General features: G+C 51.2%; 1 protein-coding gene across 1 annotated transcript in view; it reads left to right on the top strand.

Annotated features, from left to right (window-relative positions):
• The window catches only part of VIPAS39 (VPS33B interacting protein, apical-basolateral polarity regulator, spe-39 homolog), a 51,148-nt gene extending 33,338 nt beyond the window's left edge, over window positions 1-17,810 (top strand). Inside the window, 12 exon segments of the mRNA XM_075330725.1 lie at window positions 12,756-12,789; window positions 12,926-13,028; window positions 13,410-13,437; window positions 13,508-13,584; window positions 13,668-13,743; window positions 13,861-13,992; window positions 14,060-14,101; window positions 14,425-14,514; window positions 14,726-14,812; window positions 17,096-17,185; window positions 17,405-17,509; window positions 17,653-17,810. Coding sequence (XP_075186840.1) covers window positions 12,756-12,789; window positions 12,926-13,028; window positions 13,410-13,437; window positions 13,508-13,584; window positions 13,668-13,743; window positions 13,861-13,992; window positions 14,060-14,101; window positions 14,425-14,514; window positions 14,726-14,812; window positions 17,096-17,185; window positions 17,405-17,509; window positions 17,653-17,673 — 885 coding nt within the window. The 3' untranslated portion in view covers window positions 17,674-17,810.
• The last annotated feature ends 1,087 nt before the right edge of the window (window positions 17,811-18,897 follow it).

The following is an 18,897-nucleotide window of genomic DNA, read 5'->3' as shown; positions in this document are numbered from 1 at the left end:
CAGATTAGAGACCCGGTCAATGCCACACAGAGTTCTAGCAGCAGACACATCTCTAGAACAGCTGTTAAGAGGAGACTTTGAGCAGCAGGCCTTCATGGTAAAATAGCTGCTAGGAAACCACTGCTAAAGACCGGCAACAAGCAGAAGAGACTTGTTTGGGCTAAAGATCACAAGGAATGGACATTAGACCAGTGGAAATCTGTGCTTGGGTCTGATGAGTCCAAATTTGAGATCTTTGGATCCAACCACCATGTCTTTGTAGAAAAGGTGAACGGATGGACTCTACATGGCTGGTTTCCACCGTGAAGCATGGAGGAGGAGGTGTGATGGTGTGGGGAGGCTTTGCTGGTGACACTGTTGGGGATTTATTCAGAATTGAAGGCATACTGAACCAGCATGGCTACCACAGCATCTTGCAGCGGCGTGCTATTCCATCCTGTTTGGGTTTAGTTGGACCATAATTTATTTTTCAACAGGACAATGACCCCAAACACTCCTCCAGGCTGTGTAAGGGCTATATGACTAAGAAGGAGAGTGATGGGGTGCTACGCCAGATGACCTGGCCTCCATAGTCACCAGACCTGAACCCAATCGAGATGGTTTGGGGTGAGCTGGACCGCAGAGTGAAGGCAAAAGGGACAACAAGTGCTAAGCATCTCTGAGAACTCCTTCAAGACTGTTGGAAAACCATTTCCGGGACTACCTCTTGAAGCTCATCAAGAGAATGCCAAGAGTGTGCAAAGCAGTAATCAAAGCAAATGGTGGCTACTGTGAAGAACCTAGAATATAAGACATATTTTCAGTTGTGTCACACTTTTTTGTTAAGTATTTCATTCCACATGTGTTAATTCATAGTTTTGATGCCTTCAATGTGAACCTACAATGTTCAGAGTCATGAAAATACAGAAAACTCTTTGAATGAGAAGGTGTGTCCAAACGTTTAGTCTGTACTGTATGTCTGGGCCCACTGCAACAGTTTCTGCTTGTAAGCACTGTTAGGAAGTGGCCGATTAGGCCGGTTTCACACTTCCGGCTTTTCTCCCATTTGTCGGATCCAGCGCGCTCCCGTACAGTGTATACAGTCCAATGAACCGCGCAACAAGCTCCGGTCACATGCTGTCATGTGACCAGGAAGTTGCAGCGCGGCGATTGTAATGTATACACTGTACGGAGCGCGCCGGATCCGATAAAGTGGAGAAAAGCCGGATGTGTGAAACCAGCCTTAGTAGGTTTATGCACCACAGCAAGCCTTTGAAGGACCCTACACCTTGAGGTTTGAGGGACTCCAGAGGCACCAGCAGCTTCAAATATCTGTTTGCTGGGTTGTAATGGGTTTTAGCAGCTGCTCTCTTAATCCGATGAACTTGCCTGCCAGAAACCTTCCTCATTCTGCTTTTATCTGCACGAACACGTATGTGCTCAGAATCAGCCACAAATCTCTTCACCATACGATGATCACGCTTAAGTTTTCGTGAAATATCTAATGTTTCCATCCCTTGTCCAAGACATTGCACTATTTGATGCTTTTCGGCAGCAGAGATCCTTTCTCTTTCCCATGTTACTTGTAAACTGCGGCTGCTTAATATTGTGGAGCATCCGGATTTCCTTTTATTGGCCTCACCTGGAAACTAATGATCACCGGTATCTGAGATTGATTTCAGTGATCAAAGACCCCGAGACACAAACCATCAGTGAGCTCACTTTTAATCGCTAGGACACGTTCATCCCATCTGCATAATTGGAAAACAGTGTATATGTATATATTATCAGTATTATGTGTGTGATGTATCTATCAATTATCAGTATTAAATCTGATGTGTATATATAATATCAGTATTATATATGAATGTGTATACTGCCACCAGGATGATTTGTATATTCTATATAGTACAAAGTATACAGACACCTCTACCCCCGGGATCAATTACTGATCTGGTACAGGAGAAGGGAATGGACTTGTACACTGATATACTCACACCCCGTGCATGGGTGGAATACGAGGGCTGATACTTGTATACTGATATACTCACACCCCGTGCATGGGTGGAATACGTAGGATGATAGTCGTGCACTGATATACTCACACCCCGTACATGGGTGGAATACGAGGGCTGATACTTGTATACTGATATACTCACACCCCGTGCATGGGTGGAATACGTGGATGATACTTGTATACTGATATACTCACACCCCGTGCATGGGTGGAATACGAGGGCTGATACTTGTATACTGGATATACTCACACCCCGTGCATGGGTGGAATACGAGGGCTGATACTTGTACACTGATATACTCACACCCCGTGCATGGGTGGAATACGAGGGCTGATACTTGTATACTGATATACTCACACCCCGTGCATGGGTGGAATACGTGGGATGATACTTGTATACTGATATACTCACACCCCGTGCATGGGTGGAATACGAGGGCTGATACTTGTATACTGATATACTCACACCCCGTGCATGGGTGGAATACGAGGGCTGATACTTGTATACTGATATACTCACACCCCGTGCATGGGTGGAATACGAGGGCTGATACTTGTATACTGATATACTCACACCCCGTGCATGGGTGGAATACGTGGGATGATACTTGTATACTGATATACTCACACCCCGTGCATGGGTGGAATACGTGGGATGATACTTGTATACTGATATACTCACACCCCGTACATGGGTGGAATACGTGGGCTGATACTTGTATACTGATATACTCACACCCCGTGCATGGGTGGAATACGTGGGATGATACTTGTATACTGATATACTCACACCCCGTACATGGGTGGAATACGTGGGATGATACTTGTATACTGATATACTCACACCCCGTGCATGGGTGGAATACGAGGGCTGATACTTGTATACTGATATACTCACACCCCGTACATGGGTGGAATACGTGGGATGATACTTGTATACTGATATACTCACACCCCGTGCATGGGTGGAATACGAGGGCTGATACTTGTATACTGATATACTCACACCCCGTACATGGGTGGAATACGTAGGATGATAGTCGTGCACTGATATACTCACACCCCGTGCATGGGTGGAATACGTGGGCTGATACTTGTACACTGGTATACTCACACCCCGTGCATGGGTGGAATACGTAGGATGATAGTCGTGCACTGATATACTCACACCCCGTACATGGGTGGAATACGTGGGCTGATACTTGTATACTGATATACTCACACCCCGTGCATGGGTGGAATACGTGGGATGATACTTGTATACTGATATACTCACACCCCGTACATGGGTGGAATACGTGGGATGATACTTGTATACTGATATACTCACACCCCGTACATGGGTGGAATACGTGGGCTGATACTTGTATACTGATATACTCACACCACGTGCATAGGTGGAATACGTGGGATGATACTTGTATACTGATATACTCACACCCCGTGCATGGGTGGAATACGAGGGCTGATACTTGTATACTGATATACTCACACCCCGTGCATGGGTGGAATACGAGGGCTGATACTTGTATACTGATATACTCGCACCCCGTGCATGGGTGGAATACGAGGGCTGATACTTGTATACTGATATACTCGCACCCCGTGCATGGGTGGAATACGTGGGATGATACTTGTATACTGATATACTCACACCCCGTGCATGGGTGGAATACGTGGGATGATACTTGTATACTGATATACTCACACCCCGTGCATGGGTGGAATACGTGGGATGATACTTGTATACTGATATACTCGCACCCCGTACATGGGTGGAATACGAGGGCTGATACTTGTATACTGATATACTCGCACCCCGTACATGGGTGGAATACGAGGGCTGATACTTGTATACTGATATACTCACACCCCGTACATGGGTGGAATACGTGGGATGATACTTGTATACTGATATACTCACACCCCGTGCATGGGTGGAATACGTGGGATGATACTTGTATACTGATATACTCACACCCCGTACATGGGTGGAATACGAGGGCTGATACTTGTATACTGATATACTCACACCCCGTGCATGGGTGGGTGGAATACGTGGGCTGATACTCGTCCACCTTCCTCTCAGCCAGTGGACATTGTCTTTCACTATATGGGTCTCAGACAGACCTAATGTGTCCGGGAGAATCTGCTGTAGACGGGTAGAGCCGGCACATCTCTTACTGGCGTCTCGGAGGCCTCGAATGTTCCATGCCACAATGTGTATCACTGTCGCCATAAGTGCGGAGTAAAGAATGGGCGGAGGGGATATCGCCATGGACCGGGGCAGAGAGATGGGCTCTGCCATTAGTGAACAGAACGTGGCTGTATTCTATTGTATCAGACATAGAAAATAAATGTCACGGTTCCGCCTCCCCGTCCACATGGCTAGGGGGGCGGAGCCTTCTCTCGGGCCTCACTTCCGGAGCTTGGATGCATTAAAAACTGACATCTCCAGTGAACCAGTGCCGGCTATAAGCTTAGCGCTGCTTTGCCTGTGATTGCTGGTCCTGTGTTATCCTGATCCGTCTGTGCCTGTGCCCCCCGTGCCCTGTCTGTGTTCTGTCCCCTAGTCGTTCCCCCATTCCTCTGTCCCCTCTCCTACCTCCCCACTCGGTTGCTTCCTCTGGTACTGACCTCGGCATGACCTCGACTCCGCTTCTGCTCTTTCCTTCGGTCCTCCTTCTGCCCGTACTGTGCTTGACCCGGCCTGCCTGACCATTCCTTGCACGCCCCGTAGCTCTGCTCCCCAGCTGTGCTGTGAAGTAGTGTATGAGAACACTGTGTATTTACTTCCTGGTTCTTGTTGCTCTGTGTAGTGCCTTCTGCTGCAGAGCTCCGGCTCCCCCTGGTGGCAGCTTGACAGTATAGCCGGCCCCAAATAGGCATTAGTTTTCCCATAGGAATTAAATGCCAGTTACCTTGGTAGTGGGATCCTTCTATGCATTTTGAGGGATACTGTAATGGACCCGCTTAGTACTTTGTGTGAGCAAGTAGCCAACCTCACTCAGTTGGTACAAGATTTGGCTGCAGAGCATCGCACCCTGGTAGCTTCACATAATATGCTGCAGAGTGAGGTCTCCGCCTCCGCGAGGGACACCTCAGGGGCATCTACCTTACTAAAAGTGGGTCATTATAGTCCCACTGATGTCCAACTCAACACTCCCAAACCCACGGTGATGCGTCCTGATAAATTCTCTGGGGAGAAAAACCTATTCCAGACGTTTAGAGAGAGTTTATGACTACTTTTCACTCTCTGACCTCGGTCCTCAGGGGACGAGACTCAGCGGGTGGGGATCAATATGTTGTTACTTAAAGGGGGTCCCCAGGCCTGGGCGTTTTCCCTACCCCCTTCGGCCCTGGAATGATATTAGGTTGACCTCTTCTTTGACTCCCTCGGGGTGATATATGACGAACCAGACCGAGTACGGGTGGCTGAGGACAGGATTATGTGTCTCACTCAGGGGAATCACACTGCTGAGCTATATTGTTCTGAGTTTCGGCAGTGGTCCACTGAGGTACGGTGGAATGATTCTGCACTCAGGTGCCAGTTCCGGAGACGTCTTTCAGACTCCCTGAAAGACGCTCTGCACCCTCCTCCCAGCACCTTGGACAGAGGCAGTTCGCATGGACCGTAGATTATGGGAAAGAAGGGGCACCATGCGTGAGATTCCTCCCACTCTGCCTACGACGCCTCCTTTGCCGGCTATGGAGCACATGGAAGTTGGAGCCGTCAGTCCGGATGAGAAGGAGAGGAGAAGACGGCAGGATCCCAAGCTGTGCTTCTATTGTGGACACTGGAGGAAGGTCTGCCTGGCTTGCCCCTCCGCTAAACAGTCGTCCGGAAACTTCTAAGTCTGGGTAACGGCCAAGGAGGTTGCCCAGACTATCAGGTACCTTTCCTCTCCTCCAATAAGATTCTTCTAAACGTCGACCTCCGGGTCAAGGAGTCGGTCTGGTCTGCTACAGCCTTTATTGATTGTGGGTCCGCTATGAACTTCATTGACTCTAGATATGTCCAAAGATTAGCGTTAGGGACAGTGAGGTTAGATGGACCCATTCAACTCCTGGCAATTGATAAAACACCGTTGTCTCAAAACTGCATTCGGTTTGCTACAGAAAAGTTTAGTCTGGTGATCGGGTCTCTGCATTCTGAACTGATTTCTTGTTTTGTAATGGCCAATCTCCCTGCTGGATTAGTGTTGGGGTATCCATGGTTAATGTTGCATAATCCTGTTCTTGATTGGGAGTATCGTACCATAATCAAATGGAGCCCTGCTTGTCATAAAGTGTGTTTACAACCTGTACCTGTGTTCTCCGTAAGTCCTGAGGGTCTTTCGGAATACCTGATGGACTACGGTGATGTATTCTCGGAAACAAAGGCCGAGGTTTTGCCATCTTATCGCCCATATGACTGTGCCATCGATTTGCTTCCCAATTCCAAATTGCCCAAGGCCCGTTTATATCACCTCTCGAGTCCAGAAAGGGCTGGTACGAAATCTAACATAGCCGACAGTATACATAAAGAGCATACCCGTCGTCCTTCTTCTTCCCCTGTGGCCGCTGGGTTCTTTTTTGTAAAGAAGAAGGACAGAGGGTTACAGCCATGTCTCCATTTCTGAGAATTGAATAAGATTACTGTGAAAAACACGTATCCACTTCCACTCATTCCTGATCTCTACAACCAACTCTCTGAAGTCCGGTGGTTTACCAAACTAGATCTCAGGGGGGCCTATAATCTTATCCATATCAGAGAAGGGGATGAGTGGAAAACGGCCTTTCTTACGTCAGAGGGCTTATTCGAGAATTTGGTGATGCCTTTCGGTTTATCAAATGCTCCTGCGGTTTTTCAAAATTTCATCAATGATGTCTTCTCTGATTTTATTGGTCGTTTCGTGGTCACCTATCTCAATGACATTTTAATTTATTCTGGCAATAAGGAGACGCATATTACACATGTCCGTTCTGTATTACAGAGGTTACGTGATGATCAATTGTTTGCCAAGCTTGAAAAATGTGTTTTCTCCGTTCAAGAAATAGCCTTTCTTGGGTTACTCCTTTCTCGCGATGGGTTTAAGATGGACCCGGGGGGAAGGTGCAGGCTATCGTTGATTGGGTGCAACCCAGGGATATCAAGGCGTTACAACGCTTTTTGGGTTTCGCCAATTATTATCGGAGGTTTATTAAGGGGTTTTCGCAAATTGCCAAGCCCTTGACCGACCTTACTCGGAAAGGGGCGGATCTGCAGAACTGGTCGCAGACAGCTGTCCAGGCCTTTCTTGAATTGAAGGATCGGTTCATGTCCGCCCCGCTCCTGGTACAGCCCGACCTCAAGGCGCCATTTATTGTGGAGGTGGACGCCTCGGAGGTGGGCGTGGGAGCAGTTCTCTCGCAGGGTCCTGCTACTCTGACTGATCTTCGACCTTGTGCATTCTTTTCCAAGAAATTCACTCCTGCTGAGCGGAATTATGATGTGGGTAACTGAGAATTAATGGCAGTAAAGTTGGCATTCGAAGAATGGAGGCATTTTTTTGGAGGGTGCAATTCATCGTATTACTGTCATCACTGATCATAAAAATCTTGCGTATATCGAGTCGGCCAAGAGATTAACGCCTCGACAGGTGAGGTGGGCCCTTTTTTTTTTTTTTTTTTCCTTTCTCAATTCCATTTTCCCTTACTTTTTGGCCTGGGTCCAAAAATGTGCGGGCGGATGCCCTATACCGTAGTTTGGACCCAGTGTTCCCTCCAGAGCCTCCTTCCTCCATTCTTCCGCAAGGGGTGGTGGTCGCTGCCTTGTCATCCGAGTTGGAGACTGAGGTTCGGGAAGACCAGTCCTCAGCGCCGTCTTCCACTCCAGACACTAAATTGTTTGTCCCTTTGCACCTTCGGTTGCGGGTATTACAAGAGTTCCATGACTTCATACTTAGTGGCTACCCAGGCATTACAGCCACTCGCAGGGCTGTTGCTTGACTGTTTTGGTGGCCATCTCTTCACTTGGATGTGGCTCAGTTTGTTTCTGCCTGTGCTATATGTGCCCGTGCTAAGGTATGTCGTAACCGGCCGGCCGGGGAATTGGTTCCATTGCCTGTTCCTGAAAGGCAAAGGACCCACTTGTCCATGGATTTCATTACGAACCTTCCTGTGTCTAATGGCATGACTGTGATCTGGGTGGTGGTGGATCGTTTTAGTAAACAGTCACATTTCGTTCCCCTCTCGGGTCTACCTAATGCAGCAACCCTTGCCAACCACTTTATCGACCAGATGATTCGATTACATGGGTTGCCCCTGAATATTTTGTCTGACAGGGGGGTACAATTTGTTTCTCGTTTTGGAGGGCCTTGTGCAGGCGGTTGGGGATTGAGTTGTCCTTCTCGTCCGCCTATCATCCTGAGTCCAGTGGGCAGACGGAAAGGACAAATCGTACCCTTGAACAAATCCTGCGGTGCTTGGTTTCTGCTCAGCAGGAGGATTGGTGTACGTTTTTGCCCCTTGCTGAGTTTGCATTTAATAGCAGAGTCCACCAGTCTACGGGAACATCTCCCTTCTTCTGTAATTACAGGTTTTACCCTCACTTTGGGTCCTTCTCCAGAGTGGATTCGGGGTGTCCAGGGGCCGACTCCGTCGTTCAGCATCTGGGGGAGGTGTGGAAGGAGGTACGATGCTGCATCGAGACTGCTCAGTGGTCCCAGAAACACCAGGCAGACAAACTGCGTTCTCCGGGGCCCTCCTTTCAAGTGGGAGACAAAGTGTGGCTATCCACTCGGAGTATTAGGCTTAGGGGTCCGTCTGCTAAGTTTGGTCCTAAGTTTATAGGACCCTATGAGATCATGGAGGTGGTCAACCCGGTAACCTTTCGGTTGCAACTGCCCCAGACCTTTCGTATTCCTAACGTATTTCATACCTTTTTGCTTAAACCATTTGTTCCATCGGTGGTGGATTCTCAGATCCCTCCGGCTCCGATATTGGTGTACGGTGAGGAGGAGTACGAAATCCAACGTATTATCGATTCTCTTTGAGTTCGTAATTCCCTCCAGTATCTAATCCATTGGAAGGGTTACGGTCCAGAGGACAGATCCTGGGTGCCGGCTCGATCCGTGCGGACCGATCGGTTGATTGTGGCTTTCCACCGGACGTTTCCTGGGAAGCCTGGGGGTCCAGTGGCCCCCCCTTGAGGAGGGGGTACTGTCACAGTTCCGCCTCCTCGTCCACATGGCTAGGGGGTGGAGCCTTCTCCCGAGCCTCACTTCCGGAGCTTGGATGCTTTAAAAACTGACATCTCCAGTGAACCAGCGCCGGCTATAAGCTTAGCGCTGCTTTGCCTGTGATTGCTGGTCCTGTAAGTGTTATCCTGATCCGTCTGTGCCCCCGTACCCTGTCTGTGTTCCGTCCTCTAGTCGTTCCCCCATTCCTCTGTCCCCTCTCTTACCTCCTCACTCGGTTGTTTCTTCTGGTACTGACCTCGGCCTGACCTCGACTCCGCTTCTGCTCTTTCATCCAGTCCTCCTTCTGCCCGTACTATGCTTGACCCGGCCCGCCTGACCATTCCTTGCACACCTCACAGTTCTGCTCCCCAGCTGTGATGTGAGGCAGTGTACGAGCACACACTGTGGTTCTTCCTGGTTCTTGTTGCTCTGTGTAGTGTCTTCTGCTGCAGAGCTCCGGCTCCCCCTGGTGGCAGCTTGACAATAAAACAATGATGAGAAAAGGAGGAGAGCACAATACTGTACGGCAGTATATAGCGTATTATCCTCCCAACCGGAGCAGTACAGGGCTAAACCCCAGCCCAGGCCCATACGGCAGAGACCGGCTGCAGTGCATCTCCTCAGGGATGCCGGCCAATTACCCCGCCCTAGGGTCCTCAATGGGACATGCACTAATGTTCACATCAGCATGGCGTCCCACAGTGACACCCACTGGAAACACAGGGGTGAGGCTGCTCAGGTACTGCTTCTCTGTCACTGAGGTCCAGCCAGGAGAGTGTGCGGCTCTCAGTGTCACCTGCCGGAAACACAGGGTGAGGCCGCTCAGGTACTGCTCCTCAGTCACTGAGGTCCAGCCGGAAGAGTGTGGCTCCCACAGTGACAGCCACTGGAAACACGGGTGAGGCCGCTCAGGTACTGCTCCTCCTCTGTCATTGAGATCCAGCCGGGAGAGTGCGGCTCCCACAGTGACACCTGCCGGAAACACGGGTGATGCCACTCAGGTACTGCTCCTCTGTCACTGAGGTCCAGCCGGGAGAGTGCGGCTCCCACAGTGACACCCACTGGAAACACAGGGGTGAGGCTGCTCAGGTACTGCTCCTCTTTCACTGAGGTCCAGCCAGGAGAGTGTGCGGCTCCTACAGTGACACCCGCCAGAAACACAGGGGTGAGGCCACTCAGGTACTGCTCCTCTGTCACTGAGGACCAGCCGGGAGAGTGTGCGGCTCCCACAGTGACACCCACCAGAAACACAGGGGTGAGGCCGCTCAGGTACTTTTCTGTCACTGAGGTCCAGCCATGAGAGTGTGCGGCTCCCACAGTGTCACCTGTCGGAAACACAGGGTGAGGCCGCTCAGGTACTGCTCCTCCTCTGTCACTGAGATCCAGCCGGGAGAGTGCGGCTCCCAAAGTGACACCCGCCGGAAACACAGGGGTGAGGCCGCTCAGGTACTGCTCCTCTTCTGTCATTGAGATCCAGCCGGGAGAGGGCGGCTCCCACAGTGTCGGAGAGCTGAGTCTCTCCATTGGCGGCAATGCGCAGCTTGGCAGGGTGCATCATGAAGTATGGCGTCTGCAAGCTGCATAGACGCTTTTTTACATCAGTGAATTGCGCCCATTTGCGCTGCACCTCCATGGAAAAATCTGGGAGAATAGAGACCCTGCTCCCAATAATCGCAAGAGCTTTATGTCCCTGATTCTGCGCAGGGGGACTTTCTGTCCTTGCAGGATGGTGCTCGGCGGTGCTCCTCGCAGGGGGGTGAGCCTGTTCTCTGCACGCCTCTTCATAGTAAAGAAGGGGGAAAGTGCCTCCTTGCCTATGGTTTCCATCAGCCATCTTTCATAAAATGTCGGGGTCACCACAATGCGCCTTCTCTGGGACTCCCACCAGCCACAGGTTGCTCCTGTGGGAACGGTTTTCCAGATTATCCACTTTATGTCATACCATGGCGACATTCTGTGTGGCCCTCCCCAGATCCCAGGCTGTTGGTGGCAGCTTGTCCTCTGCTGTGCTCAGACGTGCCTCCAGCTCCCCCATTCTAGCCCCCCCCCCGCCCCCCGGAGCTCTTGTTTAATGCAGGCCACACGTGACCATCGCTATCTGTGTAGCCAGTGTGCTATTACACGTATTGACCGCTGCCGGGACATCTTCCAGCGTGGGTTCAGGGAGGACAGGGCGCAGCTCCTCTGTGTCTCCCCCACAGGCGGTGCAGCATGCATATGCCAGGCCGCTGGAGAAGCAGGCACTATATTACTCACGACCCTCTCAGTCTCCAAACTCTCCTCCTGTCCCACGCTATGTGTGGATCCGCCATCATAGGTGTCCCCGGAGGTAAGAGCTGCTCTGGGAACGCTCCTAGCAAAGCACTCTAATTTGCTTGCCACCTCGGATGCTCTGCTGCAGGCGGGAGTTCCCGGCGCCATCTTGGAAACAACATGGTCACAGCCCTGCACAGCCTTCTCTCTTCTTTTTTGTGCAGGTCATGCCGGTGTCGGGGCACAGTGCTCTCCTGTGTGTCCTGGCAATATTGAAGTCCACCAGGGTCGATAATACCACGGAAACAGCTGGTGAATCCGGATAATGACAGGATCCAGAGCAGGAGCTCGCTCTCAGCATGTCTACCCTACATGCGTCCCAGGCCACGACCCCACCAGTCCCTATTCTAGCTGAAGGCAGAATTGTGTTGTCTGTTTCCTTAGATCTTGTAGAGGAGATCCATAGATCCCAAGAGCAAGCCGCCGACACTACTTCTACCTGAAAACTATTTGTTGATCCGCAGTTTCACCTACATATTCTTCAGGAGTCTCATGATTTGTGCTTGCAGGTCACCCTGGTGTGACGCTCTGACAAGGGGATGCCTGAGGCGTGGCGCAACACAGAGGTTACAAGGGGAAAGGAGAGGGCGGCGCTGACAATAGGGGAATGAGAATAGGCCACCTCCTGACATTAATGTGTGCCTGGCTCCTGAGCTCCCCTAACGTCCCTATAGGAGTCCTTCCCCTCATCATCGTCACGTTCCTAGTCTCCAGCGGTCCCACCATTCACCCTGTATAGTGCCAAGACCAGCGAGTGTACTAGACGTCACCACTCCTGTAACAGAACATAGTGGAAGGGAGACAAACGGGGGACATAGACAAAGGAGGGGACATAGACAAAGGATAATCCAGGTCATTAACCCCGCAGCTTTCCATCTGAAACTTCCTCCATCTTATAAGATGTGTTTCCTCAGGCTTTATCGTTCTCCTATTCACCCAGTCAGAGATCCTCCTGCTCCAGTGGAGGGTAATCTGGAGTAAGAGGCGCAGAGAATCCATGATCCCGGTACTGTCAGGGGGTCTGTGCAGTATCTGTGGCCCCAGACAGACCACGTGATCATTTTGATTCCATGTTTCCATCACTTACAGATCAGTGACGTCTCCGTCCGCTGATTTCCATCATTCAGTACGGCCCCTTCTTGTGATGTCCGTGTGTGGCCCCCACAAGATCTGCCCATCTAGGAGCAATGCTCAGTCACACGTTCAGGCCCAATAACCGCCTCGTCCTTCTCCCCTGATCACAGGTGTTGATCTTCCTGAAGAGGACGCTTCGCTCTGGTGAGTGCCCCCTTCAGCCGCCAGTCTGTAATTGTGCCATGTCATCCTCACTTGGGCATGGCGCCACCAGTCTGTCCTCCCCACGTGATGTGCCCATGGTGCCCGGCTGCAGCTCTGTCTTGTTGCCTTTTCACAGACGTCCTGTTTCGGGAGCTGAAGATCAGACAAGTTGCTCTGAGACATTTTGTTCATTTCCTGAAGGAGACGTCCGATCTACTCCTTCTGACGGAGCTTCTCAGGTGAGGCGTCAAGATGAGGGCTCCTGGGGGGCGCCACTGCAATGCAGGGGGCGAAACCACAAGGGTTTATTTGGGGAAGGGGGTAGAGGTACTTTGGGGGAGGGAGACGCACGTACTTTGGTGGGGAGGAGAGATACAAGATTGGGGTCTCTGTTGGGGAGATGCCTCATGCAGTGATGAAGGCTGCAGATGGCAAGGGAGAGCAGTGATGATCAGGGTGCAGGCCGCTGAGATTGGGTGGGGTACAGGCAGCTGGGGGGGGGGGTGTCCTTACAGCTGAGGCCACCTGGGTAACAGGAGTGTGGGCCCTGCCGGGCGGCGCAAGTGTTGACCCTCCTTGTCTTGTTGGTTCTTCATGTGCTTGTTCTTGTGATCCTTCAGGTTCCTGGAGTGGACAGAGGAGCTGGCGGTGAGTATCCACTCTGGGTTCGGGTGCAGTCTTGTGCACTGTGCCCGAATAATACAGGCTATGCCCTTAGATATGTAAATACAGGGAGCACCTCAACATCCCGGGAGCCGAGGAGCGCAGAGACTTCCTGAAGAGTAAGTGCATCAGGTCAGTGAGCCGAGTGGTGCCCCTCTACTCAGCTCTGTAGGGTGCTGGGCATGGCCCTGACCTGTGACCTCTTCTCCTGCCAGCCTGCCCTTTTCTACAGAGGATGCCAGCCATGTACAGGACCACTTCACACTGCTGGAGAGACAGATCATCATTGAGGTGAGCACCAGACCCCCAGGTTTGTGAGTCCCCACCCTTCTGTGTGTGGCACTGACCCTGCTCCATTTCTGGCGCTGGGTATTAGGCGAAGTTCACCGTCATTTTCTGTTCTTACAGGCAAACGACAATCGCTTGGAGGCCTCGGGCCAGGAGATCTTCCGCAAACACCCCCGGAAAGCTTCTCTGCTCTTCATGCCTCTGGTCACCACCCTGTTCTACGCTTGTATCTATCACTATACAGAGGCGGAGGTGAGTGGTGCACCTGGTGGGGTCTGGAGTTCTCTGTACTTAATTTCACTGCTGTCTCCCTCTGTAGGGCACTTTCAGCAGTCCCACCAACCTTCGGAAAACCTTCAAGGTGAGCAGAGCCTGTGGCGGATTGAGGGTGTGTGAATGTGCCACTGTCAGTGGCGGGCCATACATCAGAGGGCAATGCGAGCCACATGATGGCGGGTGTGTTTGCCGTATGGCAACGGATGGTTGTGCTTGTTATATGGCGGCGGGTGGATATGCGTGGCGGCAGGTGGGTGTGCGTGCCATATGGTGGTGGTTGGGTGTGCGTGCCGTATGACGGCAGGAGGGTCTGCGTGCTGTACAGCAGCGGGCAGTGTGGGTGTGCAGGCTGTATGGTGGTGGGCAGGTGCAGGCCCCGGTATCACACTTTGCGCTATTCCCCTACAGATCCCGGAGAAACTGTACATCCTGACGGCGCTGGCAGCTCGGGCAAAGCTGAGGTCTTGGACGGATGTGGACGCTCTGTTTACCACTAAGGTTTGGGGTCTCTCTCCTGTACTAGTCTATACTGAGAATGTGGAGGGTAGGTCAGCCTTCACATTACATGGGACTGCACCTTGCTTCGTCCCCAGTTAGGGCTGATGTCACTGCAGTTGTAGTGACACTCGGTCTCTATTGGTGTAGGGGCAGAGGTCAGTAATTGAGGTGCTCGCTGACTACATCACTGTCTCCTCTTCTGTCTATTTAGAACTGGCTGGGTTACACAAAGAAGAAGGCTCCCGTCGGCTTCCATCGTGTGGTGGAGATTTTACATAAGAACGGAGCCCCTTCTCAGGTGCGTGGCTCTTGTTGGTGGCAGCTGGCATCTGTCCTTCCGCTCTTCCTTCCTTCCCTCCTTACACCTCTCTTTCCGCTCTTCCTTCCTTCCTTCCCTCCTTACACCTCTCTTTCCGCTCTTCCTTTTTTCCCTCCTTACATCTCTCCTTTTGCTCTTCCGTCTTTCCCTCCTTACACCTCTCTTTTCGCTCTTCCTTACTTCCCTCCTTACATCTCTCCTTTTGCTCTTCCGTCATTCCCTCCTTACACCTCTCTTTCCGCTCTTCCTTCCCTCCTTACATCTCTCCTTTTGCTCTTCCTTCTTTCCCTCATTACATCTCTTTCAGCTCTTCCTTCCTTCCCTCCTTACATCTTTCCTTTTGCTCTTCCTTCCTTCCCTCCTTACATCCCTCCTTTTGCTCTTCCTTCCTTCCCTCCTTACATCTCTCCTTCCGCTCTTCCTTCCTTCCCTCCTTACATCTCTCCTTCCACTCTTCCTTCCTTCCCTCTTTACACCTCTTTCCGCTCTTCCTTCCTTCCCTCCTTACACCTCTCGTTCCGCTCTTCCTTCCTTCCTCCCTTCCCTCCTTACAGCTCTCCTTCCGCTCTTCCTTCTGCTCTTCCCTCCTTACATCTCTCCTTCTGTTCTTTCTTTCTTCCCTCCTTACATCTCTACTTCTGTTCTTTCTTTCTTCCCTCCTTACATCTCTCCTTCTGCTCTTCCCTCCTTACATCTCTCCTTCTGCTCTTCCCTCCTTACATCTCTCCTTCTTCTGGTCTTTCTTTCTTCTCTCCTTCTTCTTTCTTTCTTCCCTCCTTACATCTCTCCTTCTGCTCTTCCCTCCTTACATCTCTCCTTCTGCTCTTCTCTCCTTCTGTTCTTTCTTCCTTCCCTCCTTACATCTCTCCTTCTGCTCTTCCCTCCTTACATCTCTCCTTCTGCTCTTCTCTCCTTCTGTTCTTTCTTTCTTCCCTCCTTACATCTCTACTTCTGTTCTTTCTTTCTTCCCTCCTTACATCTCTACTTCTGCTCTTCCCTCCTTACATCTCTCCTTCTGCTCTTCCCTCCTTACATCTCTCCTTCTTCTGGTCTTTCTTTCTTTCTTCCCTCCTTACATCTCTCCTTCTGCTCTTCCCTCCTTACATCTCTCCTTCTGCTCTTCTCTCCTTCTGTTCTTTCTTCCTTCCCTCCTTACATCTCTCCTTCTGCTCTTCCCTCCTTACATCTCTCCTTCTGCTCTTCCCTCTTTACATCTCTCCTTCTGCCCTTCCCTCCTTACATCTCTCCTTCTGCCCTTCCATCCTTACATCTCTCCTTCTGCTCTTCCCTCCTTACATCTCTCCTTCTGCTCTTCCCTCTTTACATCTCTCCTTCTGCCCTTCCCTCCTTACATCTCTCCTTCTGCTCTTCCCTCCTTACATCTCTCCTTCTGCTCTTCCCTCTTTACATCTCTCCTTCTGCTCTTCCCTCCTTACATCTCTCCTTCTGCTCTTCTCTCTTTCTGTTCTTTCTTCCTTCCCTCCTTACATCTCCCCTTCTGCTCTTCCCTCCTTACATCTCTCCTTCTGCTCTTCCCTCCTTACATCTCTCCTTCTGCTCTTCCCTCCTTACATCTCTCCTTCTGCTCTTCCCTCCTTACATCTCTCCTTCTGCTCTTCCCTCCTTACATCTCTCCTTCTGCTCTTCCCTCCTTACATCTCTCCTTCTGCTCTTCCCTCCTTACATCTCTCCTTCTGCTCTTCCCTCCTTACATCTCTCCTTCTGCTCTTCCCTCCTTACATCTCTCCTTCTGCTCTTCCCTCTTTACATCTCTCCTTCTGCTCTTCCCTCCTTACATCTCTCCTTCTGCTCTTCCCTCCTTACATCTCTCCTTCTGCTCTTCCCTCCTTACATCTCTCCTTCTGCTCTTCCCTCCTTACACCTCTCCTTCTGCTCTTCCCTCCTTACATCTCTCCTTCTGCTCTTCCCTCCTTACATCTCTCCTTCTGCTCTTCCCTCCTTACATCTCTCCTTCTGCTCTTCCCTCCTTACATCTCTCCTTCTGCTCTTCCCTCCTTACATCTCTCCTTCTGCTCTTCCCTCCTTACATCTCTCCTTCTGCTCTTCCCTCCTTACATCTCTCCTTCTGCTCTTCCCTCCTTACATCTCTCCTTCTGCTCTTCCCTCCTTACATCTCTCCTTCTGCTCTTCCCTCCTTACATCTCTCCTTCTGCTCTTCCCTCCTTACATCTCTCCTTCTGCTCTTCCCTCCTTACATCTCTCCTTCTGCTCTTCCCTTCTTACACCTCTCCTTCTGCTCAGATTCTCCAGGATTACATCCGGCTGGTGGAGGACGTCGAGACACGAATATCCTTGGCGACGAAGTACAAGTGTCATGATGTGGTGATTGATGTGAGTCCTGATGATTGGGGACCCCCATAATGTCAGTCCCTGCCGATTCAAAATTGTAATATTTCAGTGTATCCAGGACTTGTATTTCGCTGCCGCTCATCCTGAGCTGCGTGGTTCAGGAATAGAAGGCCTGCTATATGGGGGGCGAGCAATACAGCTATGTATGTACTCGCTGTGTGGTAGATGGGGGGCCAGTGCTGACCTCTGTGTCCCCTAAAGACCTACAGAGACCTGAAGGACCGGCATCAGTTGATGGTTTATCGGTGTAAAGTGGAGCGGGGGTCCCCGGAGGAGGAGAAGATAGACAGCCTCCTCAGTAACATGGTGAGTGGAGCCCCCTGAAGGCAGGATGCTATAAGTGGGGTGTAGGGGTGCTAGGGCCCTGCTCTCCCTGCACGGTGGGGTCCCGCCTGCCTGCTTGTGTGGCCCCTGCTGCTCCCTCATCTGCTCTTTATTTTTATTTATAGCAAGTTCGATGGAAAAACTAAACGAAAAGAGAAAAAAGAGGAGGAGGAGCAGGAAGAGGAGGAGCAGCAGGAAGAGGAGGAGCAGGAAGAGGAGGAGGATCGGCGGCCGGCGAGCAGTTAGCGAGAACGCGTGCGGAATAAAGAGATGAAAACTTGAATCAGCCTATCTGAATGTGGGGGTCCCGGGAGAGATTGATGAATATGGGTGGGGGGTTCTAGGGGAACTGAACATGGGGTGGTCACGGGAAAGACTGTGATGAATATGGGTGGGGGGTTCTAGGGGAACTGAATATGGGGGGTCACGGGAAAGACTGTGATGAATATGGTTGGGGGGTTCTAGGGGAACTGAATATGGGGGTCCCGGGAAAGACTGTGATTAATATGGATGGGGGGTTTTAGGGGAACTGAATATGGGGGTCCCGGGAGAGACTGATGAATATGGGTGGGGGGGTTTTAGGGGAACTGAATATGGGAGTCCCGGGAGAGACTGATGAATATGCGTGGGGGGTTCTAGGGGAACTGAATATGGGGGTCCCGGGAGAGACTGATAAATATGGTTGGGGGGGGTCCTGGGAGAGACTGTGATGAATATGGGGGGGGGGGGGAGTCCTAGGGGAACTGAATATGGGGGTCCCGGGAGAGACTGTGATGAATATGGGTGAGAGGTTCTAGGGGAACTGAATATGGGGGGTCACGGGAAAGACTGTGATGAATATGGGTGGGGGGTTCTAGGGGAACTGAATATGGGGGTCCTGGGAGACACTGTGATGAATATGGTTGGGGAGTCCTAGGGGAACTGAATATGGGGGTCCCGGGAGAGACTGATGAATATGGGTGGGGGGGTTCTAGGGGAACTGAATATGGGGGTCCCGGGAGAGGACCTGTGATGAATATGGGTGGGGGGTTTTAGGGGAACTGAATATGGGGGTCCTGGGAGACTGTGATGAACATGGGGGGATCCTGCTAGTCCTCCTTTTGTGATGGTTCCTTATATGTAACCTGCTATGGAATATGTTGGCACTATATGATCTATCCCATGATGCAGTGGGTGGGGAGGAGGTGGAGGTCGGCGGTGTCTCCTGCCGGTCCCAGTAACATTATACCTTGCCCTTGGTTGTATTAGAAGCGGGGAGCTGTGGCTTGCAGCGCCCGACCTCATGCCCAAAACCACATTACAGCAGGGCACAAGTGACATCCTGCCAAAACCCCCAGAGTAAAGGCTGCTATGCACGCAGCGACATCGCT

This window comes from Anomaloglossus baeobatrachus, chromosome 12 (genome assembly GCF_048569485.1).
Source record: "Anomaloglossus baeobatrachus isolate aAnoBae1 chromosome 12, aAnoBae1.hap1, whole genome shotgun sequence".
In the NCBI taxonomy this organism is placed as follows: Eukaryota; Metazoa; Chordata; class Amphibia; order Anura; family Aromobatidae; genus Anomaloglossus; species Anomaloglossus baeobatrachus.
This window is presented reverse-complemented; position numbering and strand designations above follow the sequence as displayed.